Source organism: Populus nigra, chromosome 14, assembly GCF_951802175.1.
Source record: "Populus nigra chromosome 14, ddPopNigr1.1, whole genome shotgun sequence".
Taxonomy (NCBI): Eukaryota; Viridiplantae; Streptophyta; class Magnoliopsida; order Malpighiales; family Salicaceae; genus Populus; species Populus nigra.
In genome coordinates this window covers 6,905,879-6,933,648 of record NC_084865.1, presented here as the reverse complement: position 1 = coordinate 6,933,648, position 27,770 = coordinate 6,905,879, and the positions used below count along the sequence as shown (strand labels likewise).

Here is a 27,770-nt window from a genome sequence, read left to right as displayed (position 1 = left end):
ATTTTCAATTGAAACTTAGGAGCTTGTTTGATTTTTCATTGTTTACCACACAAAAAAGGTGTAAATTTATTTTTACAAATATATAATTATTTTAAAAAATAATTGTCAAATTAATCAAATTCGCTCTCAATAATAGCAAGAGAGATTATTTTTTATGAGCTGAAATCATCATTTGCATGAAAATAAATTTGGTTTTGCTACGTTTCCAGGAAAGCAAACACAAACAAGTTGGGAATTTTTATTTTTATTTTAGGGTTTTTAGCATGAAAATCAAATAAAAAATAGTAATAAAGAAAAAAATAAGAGAGTTAAAAGATATGAGAGAAGAACTAACCTCTGGTAGCAATATGTATAAGGAGAATAGATTGGAGACGGATAGTCAGGGAGGCAAAGAGACAAGGACTAAAACTCTTTAGTTAACGGGGAGATTAAAGAATCAAACAAGATCAATAATGTCCTACCACGTAAGGCTGCTAATAAGGGTAAAGCCCATTGACGGAGAGGACGCCGTGTTTGTGGTGGAGGCGTATTACGGGCACAGGAGCTATGCGATTGAAATTGTTTTTTCTTTAATTAGGTTTTCTCTCTGTCTGCAATTCTGCATCGTTTATCTTCATCGTTTTGGCCTTTTAAAAGATCAAAACGACGTCGTTTCACGGCTATGTATATATAAAAAAGAGGTCGGGTTTCATCCGGGTTTACCTGGGTCGATTAGGTTTCGCCGGGCCATCTCCTCAGCGGGTTTTTACTTAGACCCGGACCGATCTTAGATTCAGGTCAGCCGAGTCCCGGGTCAATCTACCATACCAGTCCGGTTTCAAAACCATGTTCAATGAAAAAGAAGGCAGGTTCAAAGTAATTTCTTAAAATAAATAAATAAAAATTAAACAAATCTGGGAACTTCTGTTTCCAACACAATTGAGGAATAGTTGTGGGGTCCACCAATATAAAATCTGTCCTCCAATATTCCACAAAAAAAAATAAAAAGCATCACCAAAATTTTAGCCCATTGTTTTCTTCTATCTATCAATTTTTCTTTCTCTAACGAAGAAAACCGAAAAGAGAAAGCAGAGAAAGATGCAGATCTTTGTTAAGACCTTGACTGGTAAAACCATCACTCTTGAGGTTGAGAGCAGTGACACCATTGACAACGTCAAAGCCAAGATTCAGGTAGACTTCTTCTTCTTTTCTTTTTTTTTGGGGCTCTATTTTTAATTGATTCCCTTTTGTTTTAATATATAGTATTATAATTTGTTTCCTGGGAAAAACTATATTTGGTTGTGGGTTTGGTTTGTCTTTCCATATACAGAAAAAGGAGGGTTTTTTTACTTGCAATAGTAATCGTATATTTGAATGTTGTTGATTGAGGAGTTCGTAGCAAACAGTGTCTCAAATTAGTTAGGTTGTAATGGAAATTAGCTTTGGGAAAGCCTGTAACATTGAAGTTCAGCTCAGAATTTTCAATAGGAATGAACTATTACGAGTTTATTCATGATTTTCTTGTCATGACTTGACATGAATCTTTGATTATTTTTTTGTTTGGTTTTTGGAGCTCCTTTTCCATATCGAAATGGTTTCCCTGTGAGATTTGGATATTTAGGTTTTTTTTTTTCCGGGAGTTGATGAATTTGTGCTCAACTATTGGTGATGTGTATGGTTCAGGACAAGGAAGGCATCCCTCCAGACCAGCAGAGGTTGATTTTCGCTGGTAAGCAATTGGAAGATGGCCGGACTCTTGCTGATTATAACATTCAGAAGGAGTCAACACTTCACTTGGTTTTGAGGCTTAGAGGAGGAACTATGATCAAAGTCAAGACTCTCACTGGAAAAGAAATTGAGATTGACATTGAACCTACTGATACAATTGACCGTATAAAGGAACGTGTTGAGGAGAAGGAAGGAATTCCTCCTGTGCAACAAAGGTAACTATTGTGATCTCATTCTGTTTTTATCTGGACAGTCAAGCTTAGAAAGGAGGGATGCTCTTGCATAAGTACTTTGAACATGTTTTAAATAATTGGCAGTTCGTTATCTGTTTGTCTATTATCTTTCTTGTTGCATGTATTTATTTTAAGAGATGCTATAGTATGACTGCATTATCTTGGTTCATACTGTAAGACTCCACTACATTCTTTTGCTACCCTAAACCATCCACAACTATTTTGTTTTTTGAAATGTGGTCACTGCATTTATCTAAATAGCGAATACAACCCTGGCAAACCTGACTTAATATCACTGTCTGTAATCAATATCCTAGGCGGAGCCTTGTTAGTTGCTTCAGTAATTGTATCATCCAATTTCACTTCATGGCCCTTGTTGCTTTCTTACACTTGAATGATGACATGGTTCACTATTATATCATTCCTTCCATTGAGACTCTGGTTGCAGGCTTATTTATGCTGGGAAGCAGCTTGGGGACGACAAGACTGCTCGTGACTACAATATTGAGGGGGGCTCTGTTCTTCATCTTGTGCTTGCTCTCAGGGGCGGTAGTTTTTAGACTGTGCTAATATCATTAGGAAAATCTACGTGCTGAGACTTGTTTGCGACGTGTGGATAAACATGAGGATATGACATGAATTGTTCAGTGAATTTTATGGACTGTGACTTTATTTGCACGCTGTTTTGTTTGCTGTCTACTATTATATGCTTAGGCTAATACATAATCTCCTGAATCTTTTTGAACTAGTGGGCATGCTTACGCTTCTGATCATATTTTATTGGGAATTAGGGAAGAAAAGGTCCGGTCGTCAGTGGGAAAAGATGAGGGAATTGTTCAAGGTTTTGGTCTTCAAGGACGAAGTGATTATGAGTGAACATAAAAGCAGCTTTGTTGAGCCTACTTAGAAATGAAATCATTTATTCAATTCTGAAGCTTTAAACAACATAAATAAATTCTACAACCATTTAAAGTTAAAGAGTTTTCTGTACATACGCAGACTTGTATTTTTCGAGAATGAAGGCAAGTTGGGTATATGAAATAACTTGTAATCTCAGGGTACGTAGAATGGTTTTGTAGTTTAATAGGGAGCCCATATAATGCAGATCGTTATTCGACTAGTTTGCTCTTGGTTAGAAGATTCACAGGGGATTGTAACTTGTAAGCTGAGCCCAAAACTGATGACTTAATCTAAGACATGGAATTAAAGAGATTGTAAATTTGTGAGCTATTTATTGTATGTGTGCTAATACAAAGCTGTTATAAAACCAGTTTACTTCTGTTATATAATTATCGAGTTTCACCATGAGCAATTTAATATTTTATCATATATAATATATTATTTATTCTGAAGAAGTCTATTGTGTGTTCTCTGAATGACTTGTTAAAGTGTTATTTGACAGCCAAACTTGAGCTTTCATGACAATGTTTTAATCCTCGTAGCATCGCCCTCATTCCTAAACAACACATGGGGTGTATTAGGGTTTTTTTTTCCCTCCTTATTTCCTCACTTCTCCATGGTTTAAGAGCTTTTCTTTTTATATTTTCAAAACATCCCTTTAATTTTTATTTTATTTTTAAATTTGGTTGAAATTCTTCTTATTGCTATTTCTTTTATTTTAAATAACCCATAAAATTTTACTTTTTTTTTATTTAACCCTCGTTAGGTTTTTTCACCTTTCGGATTTGATCCCTATTTTTTTTAATTATGAATGTGTTTATAACCAATCTTTTAATTAAATTATCTTTTCAATGACACCACTTAATATTTTACATCATTTTCTTAATTGATTTTTTTTCAATCCCTCAATATTTTAGTTTGTTTTATTTTGTATTATATTTGATCTTTATTCTTTTGATTGCTATTTTTTTAATTTTTTTTATTGAAACTTTATTTTTTCTTTTCACCTCTCAATATTTTATTGATCAGGATTTTGTTAACTTTTTGGGTCATGGGTTTGAAAGATTTGACCAGATTGACTTAGATTTTTTTTTTAATTTTCTTTTTACAATTGAATTTTTTTATTTCACCATTCTATGAGTTATACTGATTTCATGTGCAAGGTGACGAGTTTCACTTGTTAATCCAATTTGACTAGATCCAATATATTTTGTAATTCTTTATTGTTGTTGTTTTCGTCTATTTTTTTTATCATCTCATCAAATCAATCAAGATTTAACCTGGTTTTTGCATTTCTTTTATTTCTTTAAAACTATTACCATCATATAAATATATTTTTCTATGCTTAAAAAAATTTGGTCCACTAAACTAGTAATCACTAGACGTACTGATAAATGAGTTTGCTTTTTATACTGCCATTTCATATATGAATATAATAGGAGATTGTGAAAAAGAACAATCTTTTTGGAATGTATTAAGATTTCGTGTGTAATTGACCAATCCATTATCCAATCCAAGTTAAAAGAAACTTAAAAGATTAAAAAAAAAAAAGATTGAATAAGAACATACAAATTTTTTTTTTTTTTTGGGGGGGGGGGACGCTATACAGTGTAGATGGAGCTGCTCTTTTACACACTTGTGTTGAAATTGCTAGGTTCTTGTAGATAAGCTAAGTGTGGCTTTTTTATTTTAAGGTTTGCGGCTCTTTCCATTAAGATAAAAAGATTATTCTTGAAATGTTAATTCATAATTTAGCCCAATCTTTTTCTTTCAATATTTAGCCTCATGGGTTAATTACTTTGTATGTTTGATAGTTATAAAACTTGATCCGATACAATATCTAGATTATAAGTTGAACAGGTTAATTTAAGTTAAATATTTTTTATAAGAAAAGATTTCTTTTAACAAATATTAATTTTTTTAAAATTAGAACAAAATTTTTCTATAAAAAAAATCATTGAATATGTCTCATTTGATTTTGTCATGTCATCTGAGTCTAATTGAATCAACTCTCTAGTTAGTTCAAAAGCAAATTTGATTCGAGTCAAGCCAGACCTAGTTCAAAAGATAACCTTGTCGATCCATTGGGGTGAGTTGAGTTTGGTAACTATTGTCACATTTTGCTGAAATGTGTGGGAATCAATGGATGTTGAAAGCGAAAAATAAAAATAATAAAGTTGCCACCTAGTAATTTAAAAAAACTAGAAATTCTAAAAAACATACATTAGTTCTAGATATTTAGGTATTGTGTTAGTTATGTTTAAGGAAAGGGGAATATCACTCTTACCATATCATTTCAAATGAAAGGTTATTTTTGTTATATTTTTCTAAATTTATTTATGCTATTAAATTCTAAGCTTATTCATGATTTATTTTAAAAATAATGTCAATCCTAAAAAGTAGGAGACTCATAAAAACAAAACTTGACATTAAGTCTTTAAAATATGCAATTTCATTGATTTATAACAATTCTGACATTAATCCCTAAAACTATAAAATTTCCTCAATTTAGAAAAAAAATTATGATGTTAATAACTAAAAATAGAAGAATTGGATATTTTAGAAAAAATTATGATGTTAAACCTTAAAGATAGACAATTTTGTCAATTTAGAAGGAAAAAAACAAGTGTGCCTTTAATCCCTAAAGATAGCCAATTTAAAAAACTTTAACATTAATCCCTAAAAATAAATGATTTTTTTGGTTTAGAAAAGCTTTGATGTTAATCCCTAAAATAAATGATTTCATTGATTTAGAAAAAAATGGGCATTAATCCTTAAAAATAGGTGATGTCATTGGTTTATAAAATTCTTGAAGTTAATCCACAAAAGGGAAGATGTCATTGGTTTATAACAGAGTCATAGAGGATGTTTTGGTATTTTCACATTGACTTTTGAATACTTAAATCAGAAAATTGGGAATATGTGTTGATCACACACCAGCACATGGGTGGTGTCTACGCCATTTAACGACGCTACCCAATGGACAAATCTAGCCTTCCACCATCTCCCTGGATGTGCAACCATAATCTTTTCCACATAGAGTGGTGTGTGGCGAAGGATGGTGGTCAGATGGTCACCAACAATTATTTTTTGTTTTCTCCCCTTTTTCTCTCTCTCTTAACAACTAAAGTACACCATTATCATTTTTATTTTTAGTTTGTTAATTTCAATCATCATTCTTTTTATTTCTGATTTCTTTTTTAGAAGTTTTTTTTTGTTTTTGCAATTTAGTCCTTTAATTATACTTACTAATAAATTTTAATTTTAGTTTTAGTCCTCACTCTTTTAATTTATGATTTTGTTCTTATTCCTTTTATAGCTTCATTCCTCGTTCTTTTAATTTCTTCTTTCATTTTTATTTCTTTTAAAGAAGTTTTTTTTTTCAATTTAGTCCTTCAATTACAATTTATTATTTGTTTTGTTTTTAATTTCAATTCTCATTCTTTTAATTTCTTTTTTTCTTCTTATTCCTTTTATAGAAGTTGTTTTGTTCAATTTAGTCCTTTAATTACAATTTCTCAAATGTTTTATTTTTTCATTTCAGTCCTTATTTTTTAAAATTTTAATTTTTTTTCCTTGGCCTTTTTGTTGATGTTTTTTTTCTTTTAATTTCATCCTTCAATCAAAAAAAAATTTACCAGTTTAACCCTCATTCTTTTGATTTTTCAATTTAATTTAACCCTCCACCTGGAAATTTTTATTTGCCCTCTAATTAAATTTTTTTCAACCTCAATTTTTTTTAATTTCTCTTTTGGTTATTGTTAACAATTGTTTTTGTTTATTTACATAAATGGTTATCGATTTGTTTAATTAGATGCTTGTATAGGTTTTTTGATTTACACTTTGAAATTAATTAATGTAAAAAAATACATTAAAGCAGCCTGTATACCCGATTTATTTTGAAAAAAAAATTATAACTCGAGACAAAGCGTGGATTAAATAGCTAATTTATCCATAAAAGTCATCAAGATTTTACCCGTTCAGCATGATGTTATTTTTTCCAACATCATAGACAACAATAATAATAAATTAAAACATGGCAAACACAAAACCAGCTTGAAAACATAATGCATAATATGAAACCTTTGTTCAAGATTTCGTTGAGATTGAACATGGTCTTCCTTTTTACCAATACCGAGAAGACATGTCATGGAATGACTGATGTCATTTAATTTGAAATTAAGTCTAGCTAAGGCATGGGTTAGCAAACACTTAATTTGCAATAAAATGAGGACAAAAATGTTTCTTTCATGTATTAGAAAATAAAATGTCTGGTGTGTGTACGTGGGACATATTGAACAATGTTTGCTATTAATAAAAAGTCACTATTTTCCACCAAGAACATAGAGGTCAAATATCAGCTCAAGGGGCATGCCACATGGCTCCGAACACATGTATATAAGCAGCACGTCATGCATATGTTATACAATAACAATAATAATAATAATAATAATAATAATAATTCACGATTTTTCTGTCTCATGAGATCTTGGACTTGTCTAGTTTGGTAGTCATGAAAAGTCTTCAATGGTTAGTGAGGCTACTTACCAGGAGAAAGATGTCAAGATTAGGTACCAAATGGTAAAAGGACTTGTTAATGTTAGTTTCCCTAACAAAAGACTTAGCTTAATTAATAATGTTTATTGTAAATTTCAAATGGTTAGACTTGTTTTGCTGGACTTTAAGCAGGTTCGCTCGCATGGGCCAGGGGTTTGGCATATAATCTATTAGTGAAAGTGTCGATGTTCTTGTCATCTTCAAAAGGCACAAAACTGAGCTGGTGACCTAAATCCTAGGACCACTTGCTCTTGATCTCGATCTCAGAGGACTAATCTTCACAACACTCCACTTGCTGTTTTATAATTAATGGAGTAATTAACTAACTGGATTATGAAACAGAACTAATGTTTTGTGTAATAACATCCTATGAATCATTGTTGTTTTTCTAAAAAGTTTTCACTAATCAAAATACCTTAATTATATTGTTTTATCCTTGTTCGAATAAGATACATAGACATTTATTATTAATTATCTTACACACTATTATTATTTCGTACGTCTTGTCTCCTTTGTATTATTATTTAATTTATCGTAGAATATATACCAACGCTTTTTTAATGTGGCTATTTTATAATAAAAATCTAGGATGTTCTTAATATTTATTCAAGGGCTTGTGTATATATAGAAAAATTGGTGAATTACCTTTGTAACGGGCCAATATTTTCAATCAAGAATATTATATTATATTATATTATATTATATATGATGATGCTATAAATGAAAGGAGCTGTCATGTATAATGTCATGAGCTGTTAATTAATTATATTAATTGCTAGAGAAAAGTGAAAGGTTAATCTCCAATTAGATTTGGTCTCTACATGTATAAATACAATGAATAATAAAAAGACGTTTACTTCTTGTATTGTGGAGAGAAATTCTTCAAATGAATTATATTTTTCTTACAAGATTTGATGGCTAGTGCCTCGATGTCATGTGAGTACTAATGTGAACCATGCAAAGTCTCTTTTTTCTTTTTTCTTCTAATTAACCAATAGAATTTCCTATTAGTGGATGATAATTACTCTTCTAACTTATTCGGAAGTCCTTATCAAGTTATTTCATTAATTAGCAATTATTTACTTTATTATAAACATAAAGTTTTTATTACATAGTTCGGTCTCGTATGAATCACATGTATTTTATTAAATTGAAAAGGTGAATTTCGTCTCACCAAAACAATTTAATTTAGTAAAGTCACGTGACTGTTAAATAAAAAGAATGAAAGAGAAAGAAAAGTATATATCATGTATTCCTGCTTGTATTGTGGTAAAGGGTGTGGCTTGATCAATGCAATATATATATTTCTGAAATCAAGTTAGAAAATGAAGAGGAACTTGGCACAAAACAATATTTTTCTTCTTAGAGCATGTGCCCTCTAACTTAGAATCATTAGCTAAATCTCATCTATGTTTAGCTTATATGCATCAAAACTCCACACGCGTGCGCGCATTAAATATTTTTCTAAATTAATTTTATTTTTTTATTTTATATTATTATTTCTTTTCCTATTTAAAGAGATCGAATAGCTTTTTTCTATTTTATTTTTCCTATTCATTATTACTAGAGTTTTCTAGTTTTCTTTGTATAAAATATTATAATAGCTTTTTGATAAATGAATAAAATTAAGTACTTGCGAGTTGCGAGTTTTGACTTGTAATAAATATCGTTATTCTTCATTTATGTCTACATCAATTAGTATTAGAGTCCAATAATTCATGGTACATAGTTAGATGTTGTGTGTGTACGAATAAACATGTCTAAAAAGGATTGTAGAATAAGATGAGCTTAAGTAAAAGGAGCTGAGGAGGTTCCTTCTTGATAGAAAAAAAATGCATCTAGGAATTAGTGTGATATTTTCATCTATGTCAATTATTGTTATTGACAATCTTAATAATGAGATCCACAATGATGATGAACTAAGAAAAGATGATTAACACAAATATATTATATATCCATAATAGAATGATCCATGCATAAAATGATATTTATAGTGGAGAAAAGTTTTTAAATAAGGTCTAAACTCGAGAATAAGTTTCGTCACATCCGGTGAGACTGATGTATAAGGTTTATAAGAAAATAAATATTATTATTAGTTAATTTTTATTTTTTTTATTTTTATTTTTCTATTCTATATTACTATAATTTTCTATAAAAAAAATTGAAAAAACAGGAAAAAAAAGGTGACAGATATAGGATTACCAGCTAGGTATATTCTATAATTAAATCACCTTGAATTGGCAAAAAATCCTGTGACAAAACTTACCAAAGATGATTCCTGGATGACACTGTTGTTAAAAAAAATAAAATCATATGGCCCAACATGGAAAGAAAAGTTGAAAATATATATAGTTGAGAAAATTCTTATCTGTGGATAATACTTTATTTTGTTAAATTGAATTTGAAGTAGTTGAAAAAAAAATAAAAAAAAATAATAAATAATAAATAAATATCGTGTGTACAGAATTAATGATATAGTTGACGATACAGCCATATGGATGGCTAGGATTATTTACCCATTTGGTCAACCATGGGGCCTCCCATATTGAATTGTGTTCTCACTGGGAGTAAATTCTATTCCGAAAATGGTGAAGTATAGAGGAGTGAGGTTACTGGAGTGGGATAGTCTGCATTAATACAGGACAACGCATAGTAACTAAATGTTTGAATTATAGATATTTAGTGATCTTTTTGGATCTCCTTTTATTTATTGCCCCAAATAACATCCTATTTCATGGCATCATGATCCTGTGGGCTCTAGGTCATCTCGACATGTTCATGTCCCCAGGGTATAATATTATGCCGCTATATAAAGAGAGAAGAGGTGATGGCAAAGAGTCTCCATTAATCCATCGATTCTCTTCATATAGCTATCAAACTTGAGGGGGAGAGAGAGAGAGAGAGAGAGAGAGAGAGAGAGATCATGGGAAAAGGGAGAGCACCATGTTGTGATAAGAGTCAAGTGAAGAGAGGACCATGGAGTCCTGCTGAGGACTTGAGGCTTATAGCTTTTATTCAGAAACATGGGCATGAAAACTGGAGGGCTCTTCCTAAACAAGCTGGTCAGAAATCTCCTCTCTCTCTCTCTTCTTGATCATGTAAAATATTCATCATGCATTCTTAAATATCGTTCTCATTGTTTATCTTACATGATCATTCCCTTTTGCTGAACAAACAAATTGATTTCTCATGCATTCAGCAACATTCCCTTTTCATTATTCATTAGCAGGGGGGGAGGGAAGGACTCTCCAAGAACTAGTATTTGGCTGTTCATTGCCTTAAAGAGTTGAAAGAGAAACATTTCCTAGCTTGCACTGATTATTTTTATCAGCGGGATCAGAGTTTCTTTACTCTGATTGCTTCTCTAAATCCAGAATTCAAATATTTGTCTCCACAAACACTTGTTAGCCCCCGGTTTTTTTTTTAAGTGAAATCAATTATGTTACCTTTTTTTTCATCAGTGATTTTCTTTCTTTCTTTATTTTTTATATATACATAAATAAAAAGAGCTTGGAGTTTTTTTTTTTTTTTAGTTTTTTAAGAAAAGGGAGAGGTGGATACCAGTTGAGTTATAGGATTATGGACTTCAATCCAACAGTTAAAGCAATAGTTTTGTCTTGTCTTAACTCTTTTTTTTATTATTATTATTACTATTCTCTTCGATTTTTTCCTCTTCTTTTTAGGTAGATGCATGTATGTCCACTTGCACTTGGCATGAAATGAGAGGCATTTGCCGTTTTATTGTTTGTTGACCGATGGCTATGTTAATGTAGTAATCAGGCAATAATAGGAAGGCAACTTTGAAACGCTTATTCAAATCATTTAGTATGCATATATATACACAACATCATTTTCATTGCCAGCCTACAATATATATTAGAGATTATTATTTTATACTATGAATCCTTCTACCATTTAATCTGTCATTAATTGCCAACTCCAATGGATTGGGTTACATGGAAGATCACCAACATTACAACCTCGATACCAATATCTTTAATATCATTCTAGATTCAGAAAATCACCTCTAGATTGCACCTATATACATGTTTTGAGAAATTTCTAAGAAGAACTTGAAGAAAATGTTTAAGAAAAGCCTACCATCGAACCATGTTTTCCGAGGCACTTTTGTGCAGAGATATTAGTAAAACATGGAAGATTTGGCACGGATATTTCGATTGGAGTGCATAAATCCATAATGAAATTATGTATAGAAACAAATATTTATCAGTTATAATTTTCCGCTACTTTTACCTCTATATATCTATGTCTAAAACCAGACTCATTTGTTTGTAGTGAGATTTATTTGTTTTTGCAGCAATGGTGGTGTCTGCGTTAGCAAAATCTTTTGTAGTCTCATCACACTTTATATTTCATATCTTGCCTAGTTGGGATATTCCCAATTTAGATTCAAGGCCAGGCAGCAATTGATGGTCACATCAATATACTAGAGGTTGCTAAGATTTCCCATTTTGTTGACGAAGATGCAAGATAATCTTGTTTTAAAAAATATTATAATAAGATAATCTTGTTAATTAATCCAATTCAGCCTAAAGGAAATCGGAAACAAATGCTCACCTCGTTGAAAGAGTTACAAAAGTTGAATACGTAGCTAAAGGTAGAGCCTAAATGCCCAATCTAACACGCAGCTTGGACTTTGTTTGCTTTTACTATTTCATGTAAACACGTAGAAAAAACAAAAAAGTAGAGGACTAGAAGGGAGGGAAGATTTCAACCTCAAGGTGGTTGAACAAGGGAGAAATCGATGATGTCGTTGTGAAGCCAAGAATTATATAGCATTGAGTAATTTTGTACTTCATTTTTTTTTTAAAGTAAAAAAAATCTTGCCGTTTTGTAGGGTTGCTGCGATGCGGAAAAAGTTGTCGATTGAGATGGATTAATTACCTGAGACCTGACGTTAAGCGTGGTAACTTCAGCGAAGTGGAAGAAGACACCATAATTAAGCTACATCAAACTTTGGGAAACAAGTAAACTACTTCTCCACATAACACTAAATAAATCTTGACGGGCGTTTTACGTTTAATATCTTAATTAGTATTGTATTTGTAATAACAAATTATAATCTTGCAGGTGGTCAAAGATTGCATCTCATTTGCCTGGAAGAACAGACAATGAGATTAAGAATGTGTGGAATACTCACTTAAAGAAAAAACTGGCATGTAAAGACGATGGTGAACATTCTGAAGGAGATGAGTCAAAGGGATCCTCCTCAACTTCAACGTCCTCCTCTTCATCTAGTACGATCATGTCAAGTGGAAAAGGAGCTTTGGAAATGGAACTTGATGAACAAAAAAATCAAGGGTTCTCAACGCAGAAGCCTCGCATCCTAGAGAACGAAGAGGACTCGTCACCAAGGGGAGTGTCTAATAATCAGTTTAAACCAGCCATGAAACCAAACGAATTATCAAGTTCCTCTTTTTCTAGTAACAATTCCAGCATCACCAACTCTAGTCAAGCTGATGTTTCCGAGCCAGATGGTGAAAAAACGGGCTCGTTTTTTAACTTTAGAGGACGTTATAATGTTCGCAATTCACTAGAGGAGGTAAACAAACCAGAAGAAATCGTGGCCGAAATCCCATTCGAGTCGGATTACGATTTTTGGAACATGTTGGACAGCTTAAGTTCCTTCCAGTCCAGTGGAATTCAGCTGCAAAATGTTGAAGCTGGCCAGAGCTCAAGATTTGGAGATGCATATAATATGGGAGAAGTTGAAAATAAGAAGTGGCTCCGTTACTTGGAGAATGAGCTTGGTCTCGATGCAAGCAAAGATGAAAACCAGAATTTATCGAAGAATGCTGCGGAGAGTACAATAGTCCCTGAGAATTTTCAGCATGACATACCACTGAAGCCAGCGGAAGTCCATCCAGGGACAGTTGAAAATTTTCATTTGTGGCCTTCTTTATGAAAACAAAGGGAAAAAAAAAACTGTCATGTGAACCTATAAGTAGGTTAATTTAGGTCTTTGAAAACAGCAGCAGTAGTTTGTAGAAATTATAAGTATGTGAAACTAGTGACTTCTCTTTCAATACACAAGTTTTTGGTATTACTGACATATAGTCATTGGTATAACGGTAGTTTACTGGCTTAAAACTGTAACTTTGGCATCGCCAAAATTGTTGCTACTTGTGACTTTTATAATTATGACTGTAAAAAGTGTACTGGGTATCGTTAAAAATGCTTCGTCTTCTTCTTCTTTTCTTTTTTTCCAGGGAGCATTGTACTATTTTTATGCTATGATAAAAAAAATGCTTTTATTCTCTCCTTCTGGGAAAGGCCCAGAGAAATCTTAAAAACCAGTTTACCAAACATGGCCTTAAATTAGGTGATATTTGATAGAATGATAGAGACATTCTTCAGAGTTTATGGAAGTGCCATGTATATTAATTGAATGATTTTGTTTGAACATCCATCTCAGTGGGTAGGTAAAATCTCTTACTCACCCGCTATTAAGAATTCGTGAGACATTAGATGGCTGTGTGTCCCCACGCCTTGAAAAATGGTGGGGAGGATAAGACATGGATCCACCAACAGCAAGTCCCATGCTTGACCTCGAAGTAGATTTTGTTGACAAAAACAGAATGAAATTGGAAATGACACAAGTCGCAAAGCAAGCAGCCTGATCAACAAGAAAATATCAACACAAGAAAATCTGTGCTTTGAGTCTGCTGTGGAATATGAAGGAGCGCACAGTAACTAGCTCGTCTGCCGCCTGGACAGACATGAATGCTCTGGAGGAAATCTCAAATTAGTTACTGAAATATAGAAATAAATTGCAAGAAATATTGATAGTTTTGATTCAATATTAACAAAGGTGATGAGAGACTAAGATATATCGATTGTCACGGTCAATACTAGCGTAACACGGCGGGATGCGTCGACATCAACATCACAAGAAAATATAAACCTCTTGGAATCAGCACGTTAACCTCCAAAATGACTGAGATAAGTCTCCTTGTTAACAAAAATTAGTATTGAGAAGGACAGTTCACTGTAGGAAGGAAGAAGTCAGATAAAAGGACAGAGAACTAACAGATACTGGTCACTGCTAAAATATTCTCTCATTACATTTCTGCGGCGTCACCATGGAGGCGGCATAATGACATTTCTTAGATCAATGCTAGCCTCATGTCCGTGCTCCTTCCTTAGTCCGACTTGGTTTTTTTTATCAACACAAAAAGAATTAGGAAAAGTAGCAAGATTTTCATGAGAAATCAAATTTCCCATCATCAATTGTCTATATAATTAAGTGATCGCTATCAAATGTTTCTTTGTGGGTTGGTAATCTTTTCTACATGTTAAGACAAGATTTTCTTGTGTTCCCACAGCTTGGAAGAATATGCAGAGCTTTGAACTCTTCATGGACTTTTCTAGCAAAACAATAAGTCAAAACAAGTAGATCAGCCCACATATATTAGTATTGAGAAGGACAGTTCACTGTAGGAAGGAAGAAGTCAGATAAAAGGACAGAGAACTAACAGATACTGGTCACTGCTAAAATATTCTCTCATTACATTTCTGCGGCGTCACCATGGAGGCGGCATAATGACATTTCTTAGATCAATGCTAGCCTCATGTCCGTGCTCCTTCCTTAGTCCGACTTGGTTTTTTTTATCAACACAAAAAGAATTAGGAAAAGTAGCAAGATTTTCATGAGAAATCAAATTTCCCATCATCAATTGTCTATATAATTAAGTGATCGCTATCAAATGTTTCTTTGTGGGTTGGTAATCTTTTCTACATGTTAAGACAAGATTTTCTTGTGTTCCCACAGCTTGGAAGAATATGCAGAGCTTTGAACTCTTCATGGACTTTTCTAGCAAAACAATAAGTCAAAACAAGTAGATCAGCCCACATATATTGGTGCACCAAACCACCAACCTAGAGAGAGCCTGTGGTCTCATTTGAGCTTGTCGATTTGTGCGGGGAGGGAGAGAGCTGCAGAGTTTCAGGTGAAAGGTTAATTAAAAAGCAAAAGAGGAGCAGCAATGACAGAATAGCATCACCGCTAAATCGGCCAGGGATGGGAAATCAAGTTTGAACCACCTCTTGTAGGAATCTGCCTGCCTGCCTTGTTTGAGAATCCAACGCAACGCAACGCAATGCAACGCAAGCCTTGGAATTTCTGCAAAGGAATATACTATCATATCAGATGGAAAGAGAAAGTTTGTGGGTCTAAATCAATCACTTTCAAACAAAGATGTCTTAGGGTTGGTTCCCACTTACATTGTAGCAACATTCAAATCATTTGGCGGTCCAATATTGATGCGTGGAGATTACATGAATAATATTTGATGAGATAACCCATGGAATTTCACCCAAGCATTTCTTTCTTTCTTTTCTGAAAAATTATACTTTATATTCTATGATTTATATGTTAGGTAACCACGCAAAAAAAAAATTATATTTATTTTAATAACTGAAAAGCTTTCAAATATAAAAATTATCATTCATAATTCATAATTATAATCAAATTCCATCTATAATACCCTGAAACTTATCCATTCCTTTAGATTATCTCTTGGATTATGGATTATGGTAGCTATTATGTTTTAAAATATTTTTTATTTTAAAATATAATAAAAAAATATTTTTAAAATTAATCAAAACAATCTAAACATATCTTAAAAATAATACTTTAAAATAAAAAAAAATTATTAAATAACCGCGCAGCCCCGTAAACAAATACACCAACATTGGAATGGAATTCTCACGTCTCGTCATCATTCTAAAAAACTCCAAAGCCTCATTAGGAGTTGTCTCTCTAAGAAATCATTGCAGTCCAAGAAAAGTTGTCTCTCATACATTTTATCAAACATTCCATGAACACAAATCTCTTTCTGGAATTTTCATAATAGCCCAAGATCTGATGGAAAACCATGCAATGGTCTTTTCATAATAGCTCAAGATCTGATGGAACAAAAGAGAACATACGGCTTCCATCCTCAGATGTTGCCCAAACCATGCCATAATCCAATGGAAAAACAAGAAAAACATTCGTAACTCATCCCGAGCAGCCATAAGAATCACAAAAATCCCATTGAAGCACAGTGAACGAAACTAAAAAAACAGTCACTCACAAGGCATCAAGTTGCTTCAACTTAGATAGAGAGAAGGGAATGTCTCCACAAAGCAAGTTATCAGAAAGATCCCTAGCTAGATTCCACATTGCAAACCACATATCAGCAACAGTATAGTAAAAACTCAAAAACCAGTAAAAAATCAAATTTTATCAAACAAACAGAAGACGAAAGAATATTCAATTGGGATTTTTGTAATTTTCATGTTTTCTCAAGAATATCTTACCTGGATCATAATTGCCACTCTTGTATGCCTTCTGAAGCGTAGCCATCCCACTCATGCCTGTTTCAATCAAAATAGTAGAATAATACAAATCTTTATATGCTTTCTTAGCAAGATACATGCGTAAATCTCTTTGGATTCTCAGAGAAGCAGCCTCCCTACTCATGTTCTCATAGACACGAACCCAGAATCCACCTTAGCCACACCCATACAAAATTAGCCACACCACTCAACTCAATCAATGTCGACCAGAACAAAAGAAACTACTGCCCAGAAAAACCCAAATAGCCCTTCTCCCTCCTCTATCTAACCCAAAGCCCAATTTCAGTATGGGCTTCCCGTTCGAGAATGTGAGACCTCATCTTTACCTGCGTGCCTATTACTACAGTATAAACTAAAATAGCAAGCGGTTTTATTGCCATTATCGAATTCACAGTTAAGCCTCTCATATTTCATTATGAGTTTCAATAATGAATTTTTTGAAAATTCTCAATTGATATTCCATTTTTTTTCACAACTCTTAAATTCAATTTAGAGCTTAATTGTTTTTTTTTAAGGTGAGGGGTTCAATTAAAAGATAAAGGACTGAAGTGATAAACACAACTAAAATAAATGGCAGCTTTGCAATTTGTTTGCAAAATTCATTTTAGTCTTTCATCTTTTTAAGTTAATCAGTAATCGGTCCCTATAAATTTTAAAAATTACATTTTGATATCAAATTTTATTTTTCTCTTTTTAGTTCTTTTTTTTGTGGAGGAGAAAAATGAGGTCGTCAAATTCCGACTTAGAAAGAAAAAGTTGTCATTGGGGATGATTTTGACCAACAAAATGATCGATTGTTATGTCAAATGGTTCAATATGATGAAGGGAGTTAAGATTATGTTTTTTGTTTTATCTTAAAAACACTTAAAAAACATATCGTACTGCCAAAAAAGAAAACCGACTTTCAATTAATGCTCAATTTAGAAAAAAAAATAGATTGTATTATAATAATTAAAACAATGTGGACTTAATTTGAACAATGGACAAATATTGAGCCTTTTTATTTTTGCAAACATCAGGGACTTAATTGCATTATTTGAGGAGAGACTCAACCTTCTTTTTTTATCCCTCGATTGTTTTTCTTTAATTTTATCCTTTCATATTATGTTTTTTAGATTTAACTTGATTTTTTTTTGTTGCCTATATATAGGAATCCTGCAATGTTAAGGAAACAATATGATGTGTTTGATGCTCGACTTTGTAAGATAAAAACACAATTTTATTGATCTAAATCATTGGGGCTTGGAGGATCTAATTTGGAAAAAAATAACAAAGAATGAAAAAATCAAGCAGGGCAACTTGGTTGGTGTGTGCGTTGCATGCGCTAGTAGGTGGAAAGAGTTTGCCAACACTTTGATGGCTCGTGTGGCCTTTTCGATGGCAAACCACCACCATCCATGAATGTGTTTAACTCACCTTAAAGAGACCTTTATGGTGATGAGTGTGTCCATGGTAGTGCAATGATGAGGCTTCACACAACTTTTTCTTTCTCCTCCTCTCTCTTTTCTCCATCTTCTCCTTGGAAATCATACTAGCCTACAAAAGTTAAAAGGATTCCTGTTATTTTGCTTTGGTATCAAATTTAGTCCTCATTTGTTTTATTACTATTTTTTTTAAAATTGATTTTATTTTTCAATTTTATCCCTTAACCTTTTATTTTATTTAATTTTTATATCAAATTTGATCCTCATTCCTTTTATTGCTAGTTGTTAAGATAAACATAAAGCTTAAAAGCTTAATTGAGTTAATTTTCTAATAAACAAACCTAGATTAAAAAAAAAAAGTAAACCTTAAGATAAAAGATTTCAAGCCTCATATAATTCATCCATTCCTAATTCAAGAAATCAAGAACATGTCTATAACCCTTAATTTTCAAATTATAAAATAAATACTTAGCATAAACTATAACAACTTAAGCAAATGAATCATGTAATATTAAAATTAGAGAACAAAAAAACTCTAAAGAATTAAAATTTAAGTTTCCAAGACAAGTATTTCCAATTTAGATTATAAAACCTCTAAATTACATGAGCCTTAAAATGTCATGTTTATTATAAATCCAAAAACAAGATTAAAAAAAATCGACATTGTCATATTTTCACAAACAACCATAATTTGGGGACCATCATATGTTTTCATTTTTTTATACCACATAATCTACCTAACATATTGTTATACAATAAATAAGTTAGAGAAGTAATTTAGGTAAAAAAAAATGAAATAATGAACTGAACTTAAGTAAGTGTTTTCATATAAGTCTAGGCTAGATAAAAATAAGGACATACATGGTTATAGGCTTAATCAAGTGGATCATGAGGTTTGGATTAAGAAAAGAAAGAAAAGATACAATCTATACTTGTAAAAGAAACAAACTAAAACAAGTGAAGTTAGACAATTTCAGTCGTGCATTTTTAAAATAAAAAGTAATTGAGAGAGTAGATACTTAACAGGCGGTTATCTATAACATTTTCAATATAAATCAAGGCTAGAGGAAGACAAAACAACTCAATAAAAATCAACAATTATTGATGTGCAATTGAACTAAGTTTTTAGGATCTTTAAAACATGTTTATTAGTAGGCTTATAATTTCATAAGAGATAATTAGTTGACTTGTAATAGTAGACTTGCAATTTCTAATGTAACATGGTAAGCTTGCAACTTTAATTAAGAAAAAAACCTAGAAAATATCATAAAATATATCACTTCATGTTCTTCTATCAAAGAATTATTATGGGTGATTGTAATCAATTAAAAAATCATTCAATGAATATAAGTTCTTTAATCCTAAGTTGCTAAGTTATCTTTTGCATTCAAACCATTCAATTTATTTAATTACTCTTATGCATATAAATAAATCATAGAATTTTAAAATTTGTATTTAAGAGATATTGTTACAATTCTAGACCTACAATTCTAGAATTGTAAGAATAGTATTTGGAGTTCAAATTATTAATATCAAATTTAACATCTAACTTTGAAATTCAAATTCTTTATAATTAAGGCGGGTACCAAAAAATCTGAAATAATTAGCAATCATAGTAGAGTGTCATATTTATTTCTTTGAAATCATGACACCACAAAAAATGAAAATTGCAAGAAAACTTAGAGGAAATAGAATAATTGGTAGATGTCTCTTATCATAAGTGTACAACGTCGAGGTAATCGTCCTCCTAAATCGGGATAGTTAATTATGTGGGTGGAAAGGACAAGGGATTCTTGTCTTTTATCGGTAAAAAGAGGAAATGAGAGTCATTACTTAGTGTTTTGGTTATTAGAAACCATAACTAGTCTTAAAGTCTGAGAAAGGGGATTGATTGCGTAAAGGAAATGTATTAACATACCTAGTATATCTTACCTGAGGTAAATTGCATTGTTTATTTATCTGATATAAACTAAGAAAAAATTATGTTTTCTAATTGTTGATCTGTCTAAGGTTTTAAAAAAATAATCCTCAATAAGATCTTTATCTTATCAAATTAAAAACATAATAATTCTAATGCCAACAAAAATAAATTGTCTTTTCATTTAATACTAGAAATATATCTTACGTATAAGTTCATAATCCTGCATATTAATAGAAATTTTTTATATATATTTTTTTGAAATATAGGTCAAAATCCTTTAGGAATTTACAAACTTGTTGTAAAATCCATGCAATATTTTTAAAAAAAACATGTCAAAGTATTTTATTTTTTTTTAAATGCTTAAATAACTTTAAGATTTTTAGCCATATGCAAGAAAAAAAAATATTTTTTTTACTCGACTTGATTGGGTTAACCCGAAATCTTTAGTTTTGACTATAAATTGAACCAAAAAAATATGGTTTGACCCAAAACAACAACCCACAAATAAAACTAAAGTAAAAAAAAAAGATTAAACACCTAAAAAACATAAAAAATAAAAAAAATAAATTTAACAAAACAAATAAAAAAATAAAATAAAGAACACCAAGAACACTCGAAATGAACCCAACAACGTGAACTCAAATCTAAACCAGATTTCTTGAGATCAAAAGGACAGAAAGGTTGCAAATCATTCAAAGATCAAGAATTAAGGTTCATTCACTTTGATTTTCATTAAGTTATCATGATTTGGCTAAAATGGATTTTGGTTCAAAACCAAAACCCTAAGATTAAAAATCATTATAAACATGTTATCGGTACAAATAAACACTAGATTATTAGTTAGTCATACATAAGAAAGGGTGATGTGCAAAGAAACAGACAAAACATGGTACGAATCTAGGGGCTAAGACAATGTTCTTTCCAGAAACAAGAATAACATGCCCAAAAAGCCCAAAATATTTCCAATAAAGGCAGCTTTTATCAAGTCTAAAAAATGGTATTTTTGGATTTTAAAGAATGTTCTTTTTATTTTAATAGATTACAATATCATACACAAACAAGTTTGAATCTACAAAACTAACAAAAAATATCAAATAATCAAAATGAAACATGAGATACCAAATCTTGAAGCTAACAACTGAAAACATCCTATATATTCATGCAACATGGATTCAAAATTGGTTTTTGAAACCCATTTTTATGCATGAACAAACTTAACAAGTTAAGGATAAACACTCTTACTTTAACATACATAACTTAAACTAAACCAAAGTTAAAACAACATTTATATATCGAAAGGAGAACTTAAACAACAACTTGAATACATTAAAAACAAAATTAAAATAACTTCAGTAAACAGAAATCGAAACAATAATATTACTTGTTAAGCATTCAAAACTTTTTTTTTATGTATGTAACTATAAACATAAGACAAAAACAAACAAGAAAAACAACAAAAGCAAGCCATAAAAATCTACTTTTAGGTCTGCAATGTATACCTAGAACAACCACTCTCTCTTGGTTTTTCTTTGAAAAGTTTTGCCTTTCACAAGCTTACAAAACTTAAGAAAACTTTGTTTTTTTTTTCTCTTGGACCTCTAACTTTATATTTCTTCTTATTATTACTCTTCTTTTTCTTATCTTTCCTTTTCTTTTTTCCTTTCCATCTTTTTTGTCCAGCCCCTAACCATGCTTGAGGGGGGTATTTATAGGGTTTTGGGAGGTCTTGAATCAATTCCTGATCTCTTGATTTTGAATCAATTCCTGATCTCTTGATCTTGACAGGAGTGTTGTGAACCTTCGATAAGGATCTATTAAGGAGCTTTTATATGGGAACACACGAAAATCAAATTGTTTTTTTTTTTGCAAGATAGATGCAATATTGGGGTTGATTGAGTTACCCATTTTCAAGGTTTTGTTGGAGCAATTTTGACGTTATTTTCGGCTGAGATTGATAGAAGGGGTGCACACCCTTTATTTGGATTCATTTTTACTTAATTTAAAGGTTTGTAGCTCCATATTTATTCGTTCAAAGGTTCCAACCTGATCAGCCCCAAATTTGGAAATTAAGTAATGGCTGATTAGGGACAAGATGTTGGGGATTTTCTTGGAAAAATTAGGATGTAAACATTTAATTTCATGAAAATAGGGTTGTAAAGGGAATGTTCCTCTTCCATTTGCAAAAACTCTTATGCCATTTAGAGGTCTAAAACACCAAAACGAGCTCTTGAAAGGTGCCAACCTAATCATCGTGAACTTCCAAGAAAGAAAATGAACATAGGCTGAACGACGCGTTGTCTGGGTTAAAACCCTAGAAGTTAGAGCTTTTAATTTAGAATTTGACAAAGTTTCAATTTAATACATGTTATTCCAATTGTAGTACATGAACCCTTAATTGACAAAAAAAAACTTTTTAATTGCATGCAATTTAATCCCCACCTAACTAAAATATCAGCCCTTAAGTTGGCCGACATTTTCATTTAAGTTCTTAGTTTTGAATTTATACATTTTGACCCTCTATTGAATTGACCAACAAACTTTTAATTTCTTTAATATAGCCCCTAATTTGGTCATTTCAGCTTCTATATTCACGTGTCTTTTTAGTTTGATCATTGGTTTTGATTTCTTCAATCAAGTCCCTAATTACCCATTAAACTTCAATATTTATGCAATTAAGCCTCTAATTTGATCAAATTACCTCATAAAAATCACAATTCGGCCCCCAGACTTTAATGTTTTTTTAATTAAAGTCTAAATTGACTTTAAAAATCAATTTTTCTTGCAATTAACCCCTCAATCAATTCAAATAAACCTTGAGAAATTCTAATTGAGTCCTTAAACATTTAATTTTGAATTTTCCTCCTCAAATTGAATTTGCTTTGCTAATAAGATCCTTATCAGTAAAAAATACACTTTTGAATTTTTTAATCTTGTATATTTGATCCTCCTCGACTAGTTTTCGGCAATTTCTTGGGCGTTCTGATATACTCTTCCCACTAATATATTTTTTTAATCTTCTTCCAATATTTTTTTATATTTTTTTGTATTTTCTCTTTTCTCTTTTTTTTTGTTTATGTGGGGCTCCAAAATGGGTAATAACAGATGCCCCTTCTTTACAATAGTTATGGAGCAAAGACTTGTTAAGTGTTTCGCGTAACAAGTTTGTAAAGATAAAAGAATTGTCCTTCAAAACTATTCTTCTCAAAGCTTTTATTTTGATGAACCCAAAAATCTATATTTATAATAATTATCTTTAACCAAAACTATAATTAAACTGTTTACAGCTTGGTTAATTTGGAATCCCAATCTAACAATTTCTTTTAACTAAAACCTTGATCTCTGATACTTTCTAATTACGAGGTTTGAAAACTTAGTGTTTCTTGATTGTAGGGTTGAATTTCTTGATGTTTCCTGATTACAAGTTTGACCTGAAATTCTATATCTTAATTGTTCCCTTAGTTTCAAAATTTCATGTTATAGCTCGGTTAATCTGAAATCCGAATATGACGATTCTCTTTAATCAAAACCAAAATTTTTATCTACAACTCGGTTAACCTAAAATTTCAATGTGGCGACTCTCGTTAACTAGAACTAAAATTAGAACATTTACCTTGGTCAACTTGAAATCCCTATCTAGCAATTTCTTTTAACCATAATTGAAATTTTTATTGATAGTTCAGTTAATCTGAAATCCCAATCTAGCAATTCCCTTTAACTAGAACCAAAAAGCTTTGTCTTCCTTTTCAGCTCAACTGTTCTAAAAACCCTGAATCTCAATAATCCTCTTCAACTAAAGCTTTCCAAAGACTCCTTATTTATCAATCTTTTGACTCGTGTGAGTTTGATTTCAAGAATTGTTCTTGTAAAATAAAACTTGGTGCAATGCTTTGGGGTTAAATGTACGTATCTTTACCTAGTTTGAAAACATAAATCCCATCTTTTCTATGGTTTCTTGTGAATTCCTTTTTTGGTAAGAGCTCGTTCATTTGTTCAATTTTGTATGTTTAAGCTATGATCTATTTCTTATGTTGTCTTTCTTATCTTTTTTTTATTTTTGGGAAGAAGTCTCTAGTTTTTGTTTCTTGTGGGGCCCTTTCTTACTCCATCAAATATGTGATTTGACATTGTTTTCTATCATACTCTTGTCAATGCTTTAATTACCTTTTTCATTTTAAATTGAAGATTAGGAGAGAAGGGCAAAAACACATTATAGTTCCTAATTTTTTCACAAATTGACAAATCACATCTTTAACCGAAATCAATCCTTAATCTTTTAATATCTAATTTTTAACCCTTCCAAAAATTAAATTAAGAGAAAATATATCAAAATTTTAGCTATGAAATATATGATAATAAAAATAGATATATATATAGGCATGACAAAAAAAAAAACATCACAAAGAGTTGTGAAAAAAGTGTGTTTGTTAACATTCTAAAATGACCTGCAAACAAAGTAAACAAAAAAATGAGTGGTATTTAATAACAAAGTAAAATAACACCCTTTTATATATTTTTAATTTATTTATTTTTATGAACTTCAGTTGAAATTAAAGAAAAAAAACATAAAGGTCTGGGCCATCAAAACAATGCAGACACACAGGGCTTGCAAGGCTAGGCCAACATGTTTGGTACATTTTTATTTTTTTTTAAATTATGTGAACGACACGTTTTCCATCCAATTTTTGTTTTAAAAAAACAAACCAACAACACATCGTCTACTACGTCATATGACGAGTTAGAGGCCAACCCTCTAGGACCCTTAAAAGTTATTTTTCAACACCTTTTCACCTGAAAATGTATAAGAAACACCATTTAGACCTTAATAAATCCATTTAGAGTTTTAAATAAGCATTTAATTGGGTAAAAAATAAAAAATTAACTTGAATCTAAAATATCATAAGGCCAGATCTATTTTTTTTCTAGCAAGATGAAGATTAAAAACACATCAATAAAACTCTTCTTTATGAAACCTGTGTACTCTAAGATCAATTGTTTTTATTGTCAGAGGTGGCCAACCAATTATGTTTTTTTTCTTTTTACCCATTGTTTGATGACTTTTTCTCCCATTTCTTAAATTAAGAACTGAAAAATATACAAAATGAAGTTTTGGACTAAAAAAATCACAAAAAGTAAAGGGATCTAAAAAGAAGTCAAAAAAAAAATAAGTGGACTAAAAAGCAATTTTTCATACGAATTAGAGATTGATCACACGGTTTTTTTCTAATTTTTGGTTTTGTCCCTATTCTTTTAATTATTTCTTTTAACTATAAAATAAAATTATATATCATTATATCAACCTCTAATGAAGTTTAAAAATCTAATAAAAACCTTTAACTCCTTATATAATGAAAAGATAAGTGATCATCAACTAATAAAACACAAAAAAATAGCCCATGAAAGGATGCAATTGAACAATAAAAATTATTTGATGACAAAAATAACAAATGTTATTGAAATCCATAATGAACTATAAGAGGTACTACAATACAATAAGCAACAAGTAAAAACCCTTAAAAGTTTTTTTTTTTTGGTAACTAGCCAACTTCCTCTCTCATTTCACTACAAGTCGGAACAAATGTTAATTTTTAATGGAAAAAATATATAAGTATTGTTAATGTTTTTTTTTCAAAAAAATAATTTAATTGTGAACTTAAAATTTGACAGATGTGTTTAATAAAATAAATTGATAATTATATATATCAGTAAATATTACAAAGAGTTATTAAACAATAACCAGAAAGTAAATTAGAAAGCTGAGAGATCCGATCTTGTGTCGTGATGAGCCATTCATTTTTTATTTAATTAAATATCATTATTTTTTAATTGATTTTAATTTTCTAGCATGTATCAATATTTTTTATTTAATAAAATAAAAAATAGAAAAAATATTTTAAAAAAATAGGTGATTTGAAATAAGGATAAAAGACATCTCTCTAATTAAAACTCCTCTATTTTATTAACATGTTCCCTTTTTGTCCATCTTTTATCAAAATATTTAATTTGAGAACACCTCATCATAATCATATAAAAAATTTATAATAATAATAATAATAATAATATTTTGATAATTTTGATGTAAATGCATTAGAAATATAAGAATAATACACAATTTTTGTGTTGATGTGGTGAACATTTTGGTTGTGTTATCAAGCCAGGTATAGCTTAAGTTTTAAATTAAAATGGATTGGAGTTGACATAATATGATCCAATCGACATTATGAGTAAACATGCAACCCGATTGACATGGTCAAAATTTAGTTGGATCGACCCAAGTCAACCTGGTAAACTCGTTAGTCGGGTCATGGATCTAGTTGGGTTTAATATATTGGTTTTTTGGAATCTAATTTTTTTACTTAATTATATAACAATACAAATAGACATGTGTAGGAAAATGAATAAATAAAATTTACATAAAAAATCATGAAGGGTTTTAATAAAAGCACTTGCTAATATTATAAAACAATATTATAATATTATTCAAAAATAAAGTTAAAATTGAGGAATATAAAATAAAATAATATTCAAAATATATTTTAAGCTAATCTATTTTAATAAATTTCAATTAAAACTGAAGACTTGTCGTGTTGAGCTCTTGCTAAGCCTGATTTTAAAATAAATTGGGTTTGAGTTGACTTGAATAAACTATTCAAACTTGTAGACCAAAAGGCAATCTATGTAAACTTTGGTTTGACTTAAAAAAGAAATTCAAGTCGATGTTGTTTGAACTTTTTGTTTCTTAGATATTGAGACAATGCTGATTGGATCGACCTGGGTAAAAGAGATTAACTTGTCAAACCTGCGACTCAGGTCATGAACTTGGGTAGGTCTAATAAATTTGAAAAAAATATATTTTTTTAATTTATCTCTTATTTAATTATATGATAAAAAAAACATGCACAAGAAAAATGACCGAATAAAATCTTAAGAAAATAAAAAATATCATTAAGGGTTATAAAAAACAACGCTTAATAATATTATAAGAGATTGCTATATTATTATTCGAAAAAAAAAAGTTAAAATTGAACAATATTAATAAAACAATATCTCAAAAATATTTTAATTGATTTATTTTTATAAAATTTAAATAAAATTGAAGAAAACAATAAAGGCCAAAAAGAGATAAAGTATTTGGGCTAGGATGGACCATTGTACCTAATCATAAAAATAAGGTTATACGTATATGGGCTTGTAAGACCAGACCTAACACCTGACCCTCATTTAATTTCTTTTTTTTTTGTTAGAATAGACAGATGACGTGTTGTCAATGCATATTTTTTTTTGGAAAAAAGAAAGCAAGTAAAGTGCCATCTATTGTGGCAAATGATGCACCAGTTTCTTGTTTAGAATCCGACCACGAGAGAGGCGGTTAAAAAATCAGATTGGATGATTTGGATAAATAACCATTTTAAATTAAAAATATGTAATAAATAATTTTAGAATGTCAATAAACTTAAATTTTAAAAACAAGAAGACAACATCAAACAACAAATACAAACAAAAGAGAGGGGAGATGATGAGTCGGTGAAAGTGAAAAATCACCCAAACACAAGAAACTTAAAAAGGAAAGACATTGAAGACAAACCTGACTGATGAAGCAACTGTAATGAGTAAATCATGTTCAAAGAAAGGTAGCAAAAATAAACGATAACAAATTGAAATTAAAAT

General features: G+C 30.6%; 3 protein-coding genes across 7 annotated transcripts; 2 read left to right on the top strand and 1 right to left on the bottom strand.

Annotated features, from left to right (window-relative positions):
* The first annotated feature begins 979 nt into the window (after positions 1-979).
* Positions 980-3,170, top strand: LOC133672543 (ubiquitin-NEDD8-like protein RUB2). 3 transcript variants are annotated; one of them, XM_062092985.1, is made up of 3 exons: positions 980-1,170; positions 1,663-1,922; positions 2,732-3,170. In XM_062092985.1, exons 1-3 carry the CDS (start codon positions 1,078-1,080, stop codon positions 2,814-2,816), a joined length of 438 nt encoding a protein of 145 aa, XP_061948969.1. In that variant the 5' UTR covers positions 980-1,077; the 3' UTR covers positions 2,817-3,170. The 3 variants fall into 3 exon arrangements, with proteins under 3 accessions (XP_061948969.1, XP_061948970.1, XP_061948968.1); XM_062092986.1 differs by lacking the exon at positions 2,732-3,170 and adding an exon at positions 2,376-2,524 and having other exon boundaries at positions 981-1,170; XM_062092984.1 differs by lacking the exon at positions 2,732-3,170 and adding an exon at positions 2,389-2,618 and having other exon boundaries at positions 986-1,170.
* A 6,967-nt stretch (positions 3,171-10,137) lies between these two features.
* LOC133672292 (transcription factor MYB58-like) lies at positions 10,138-13,620 on the top strand. The gene is made up of 3 exons (XM_062092670.1): positions 10,138-10,459; positions 12,256-12,385; positions 12,489-13,620. The coding sequence occupies exons 1-3, from the start codon at positions 10,321-10,323 to the stop codon at positions 13,321-13,323; spliced, it is 1,104 nt and encodes a 367-aa protein (XP_061948654.1). The 5' UTR covers positions 10,138-10,320; the 3' UTR covers positions 13,324-13,620.
* A 1,254-nt stretch (positions 13,621-14,874) lies between these two features.
* On the bottom strand, positions 14,875-17,086 carry LOC133672728 (uncharacterized). 3 transcript variants are annotated; one of them, XR_009834892.1, is made up of 2 exons: positions 15,642-16,669; positions 14,875-15,540 (listed from the first exon to the last, which is right to left on the bottom strand). XR_009834892.1 is itself a non-coding variant. In XM_062093237.1 (2 exons), exons 1-2 carry the CDS (start codon positions 16,882-16,884, stop codon positions 15,380-15,382), a joined length of 324 nt encoding a protein of 107 aa, XP_061949221.1. In that variant the 5' UTR covers positions 16,885-17,086; the 3' UTR covers positions 15,063-15,379. The 3 variants fall into 3 exon arrangements, 1 of the variants encoding a protein (XP_061949221.1); XR_009834893.1 differs by having other exon boundaries at positions 16,496-16,669; XM_062093237.1 differs by lacking the exon at positions 15,642-16,669 and adding an exon at positions 16,722-17,086 and having other exon boundaries at positions 15,063-15,540.
* Positions 17,087-27,770: the final 10,684 nt, after the last annotated feature.

Coding starts and splice junctions, on each gene's coding strand:
- LOC133672728 (XM_062093237.1), bottom strand. CDS start 16,884: ATGAGTAGGGAGGCTGCTTCTCTGAGAATCCAAAGAGATTTACGCATG. Junction 15,541..16,721: donor GAGTGGCAATTATGATCCAG/GTAAGATATTCT, acceptor ATTCCTTTGCAG/AAATTCCAAGGCTTGCGTTG.
- LOC133672543 (XM_062092984.1), top strand. CDS start 1,078: ATGCAGATCTTTGTTAAGACCTTGACTGGTAAAACCATCACTCTTGAG. Junction 1,171..1,662: donor ACGTCAAAGCCAAGATTCAG/GTAGACTTCTTC, acceptor TGTATGGTTCAG/GACAAGGAAGGCATCCCTCC. Junction 1,923..2,388: donor ATTCCTCCTGTGCAACAAAG/GTAACTATTGTG, acceptor CTCTGGTTGCAG/GCTTATTTATGCTGGGAAGC.
- LOC133672292 (XM_062092670.1), top strand. CDS start 10,321: ATGGGAAAAGGGAGAGCACCATGTTGTGATAAGAGTCAAGTGAAGAGA. Junction 10,460..12,255: donor GGCTCTTCCTAAACAAGCTG/GTCAGAAATCTC, acceptor GCCGTTTTGTAG/GGTTGCTGCGATGCGGAAAA. Junction 12,386..12,488: donor CATCAAACTTTGGGAAACAA/GTAAACTACTTC, acceptor ATAATCTTGCAG/GTGGTCAAAGATTGCATCTC.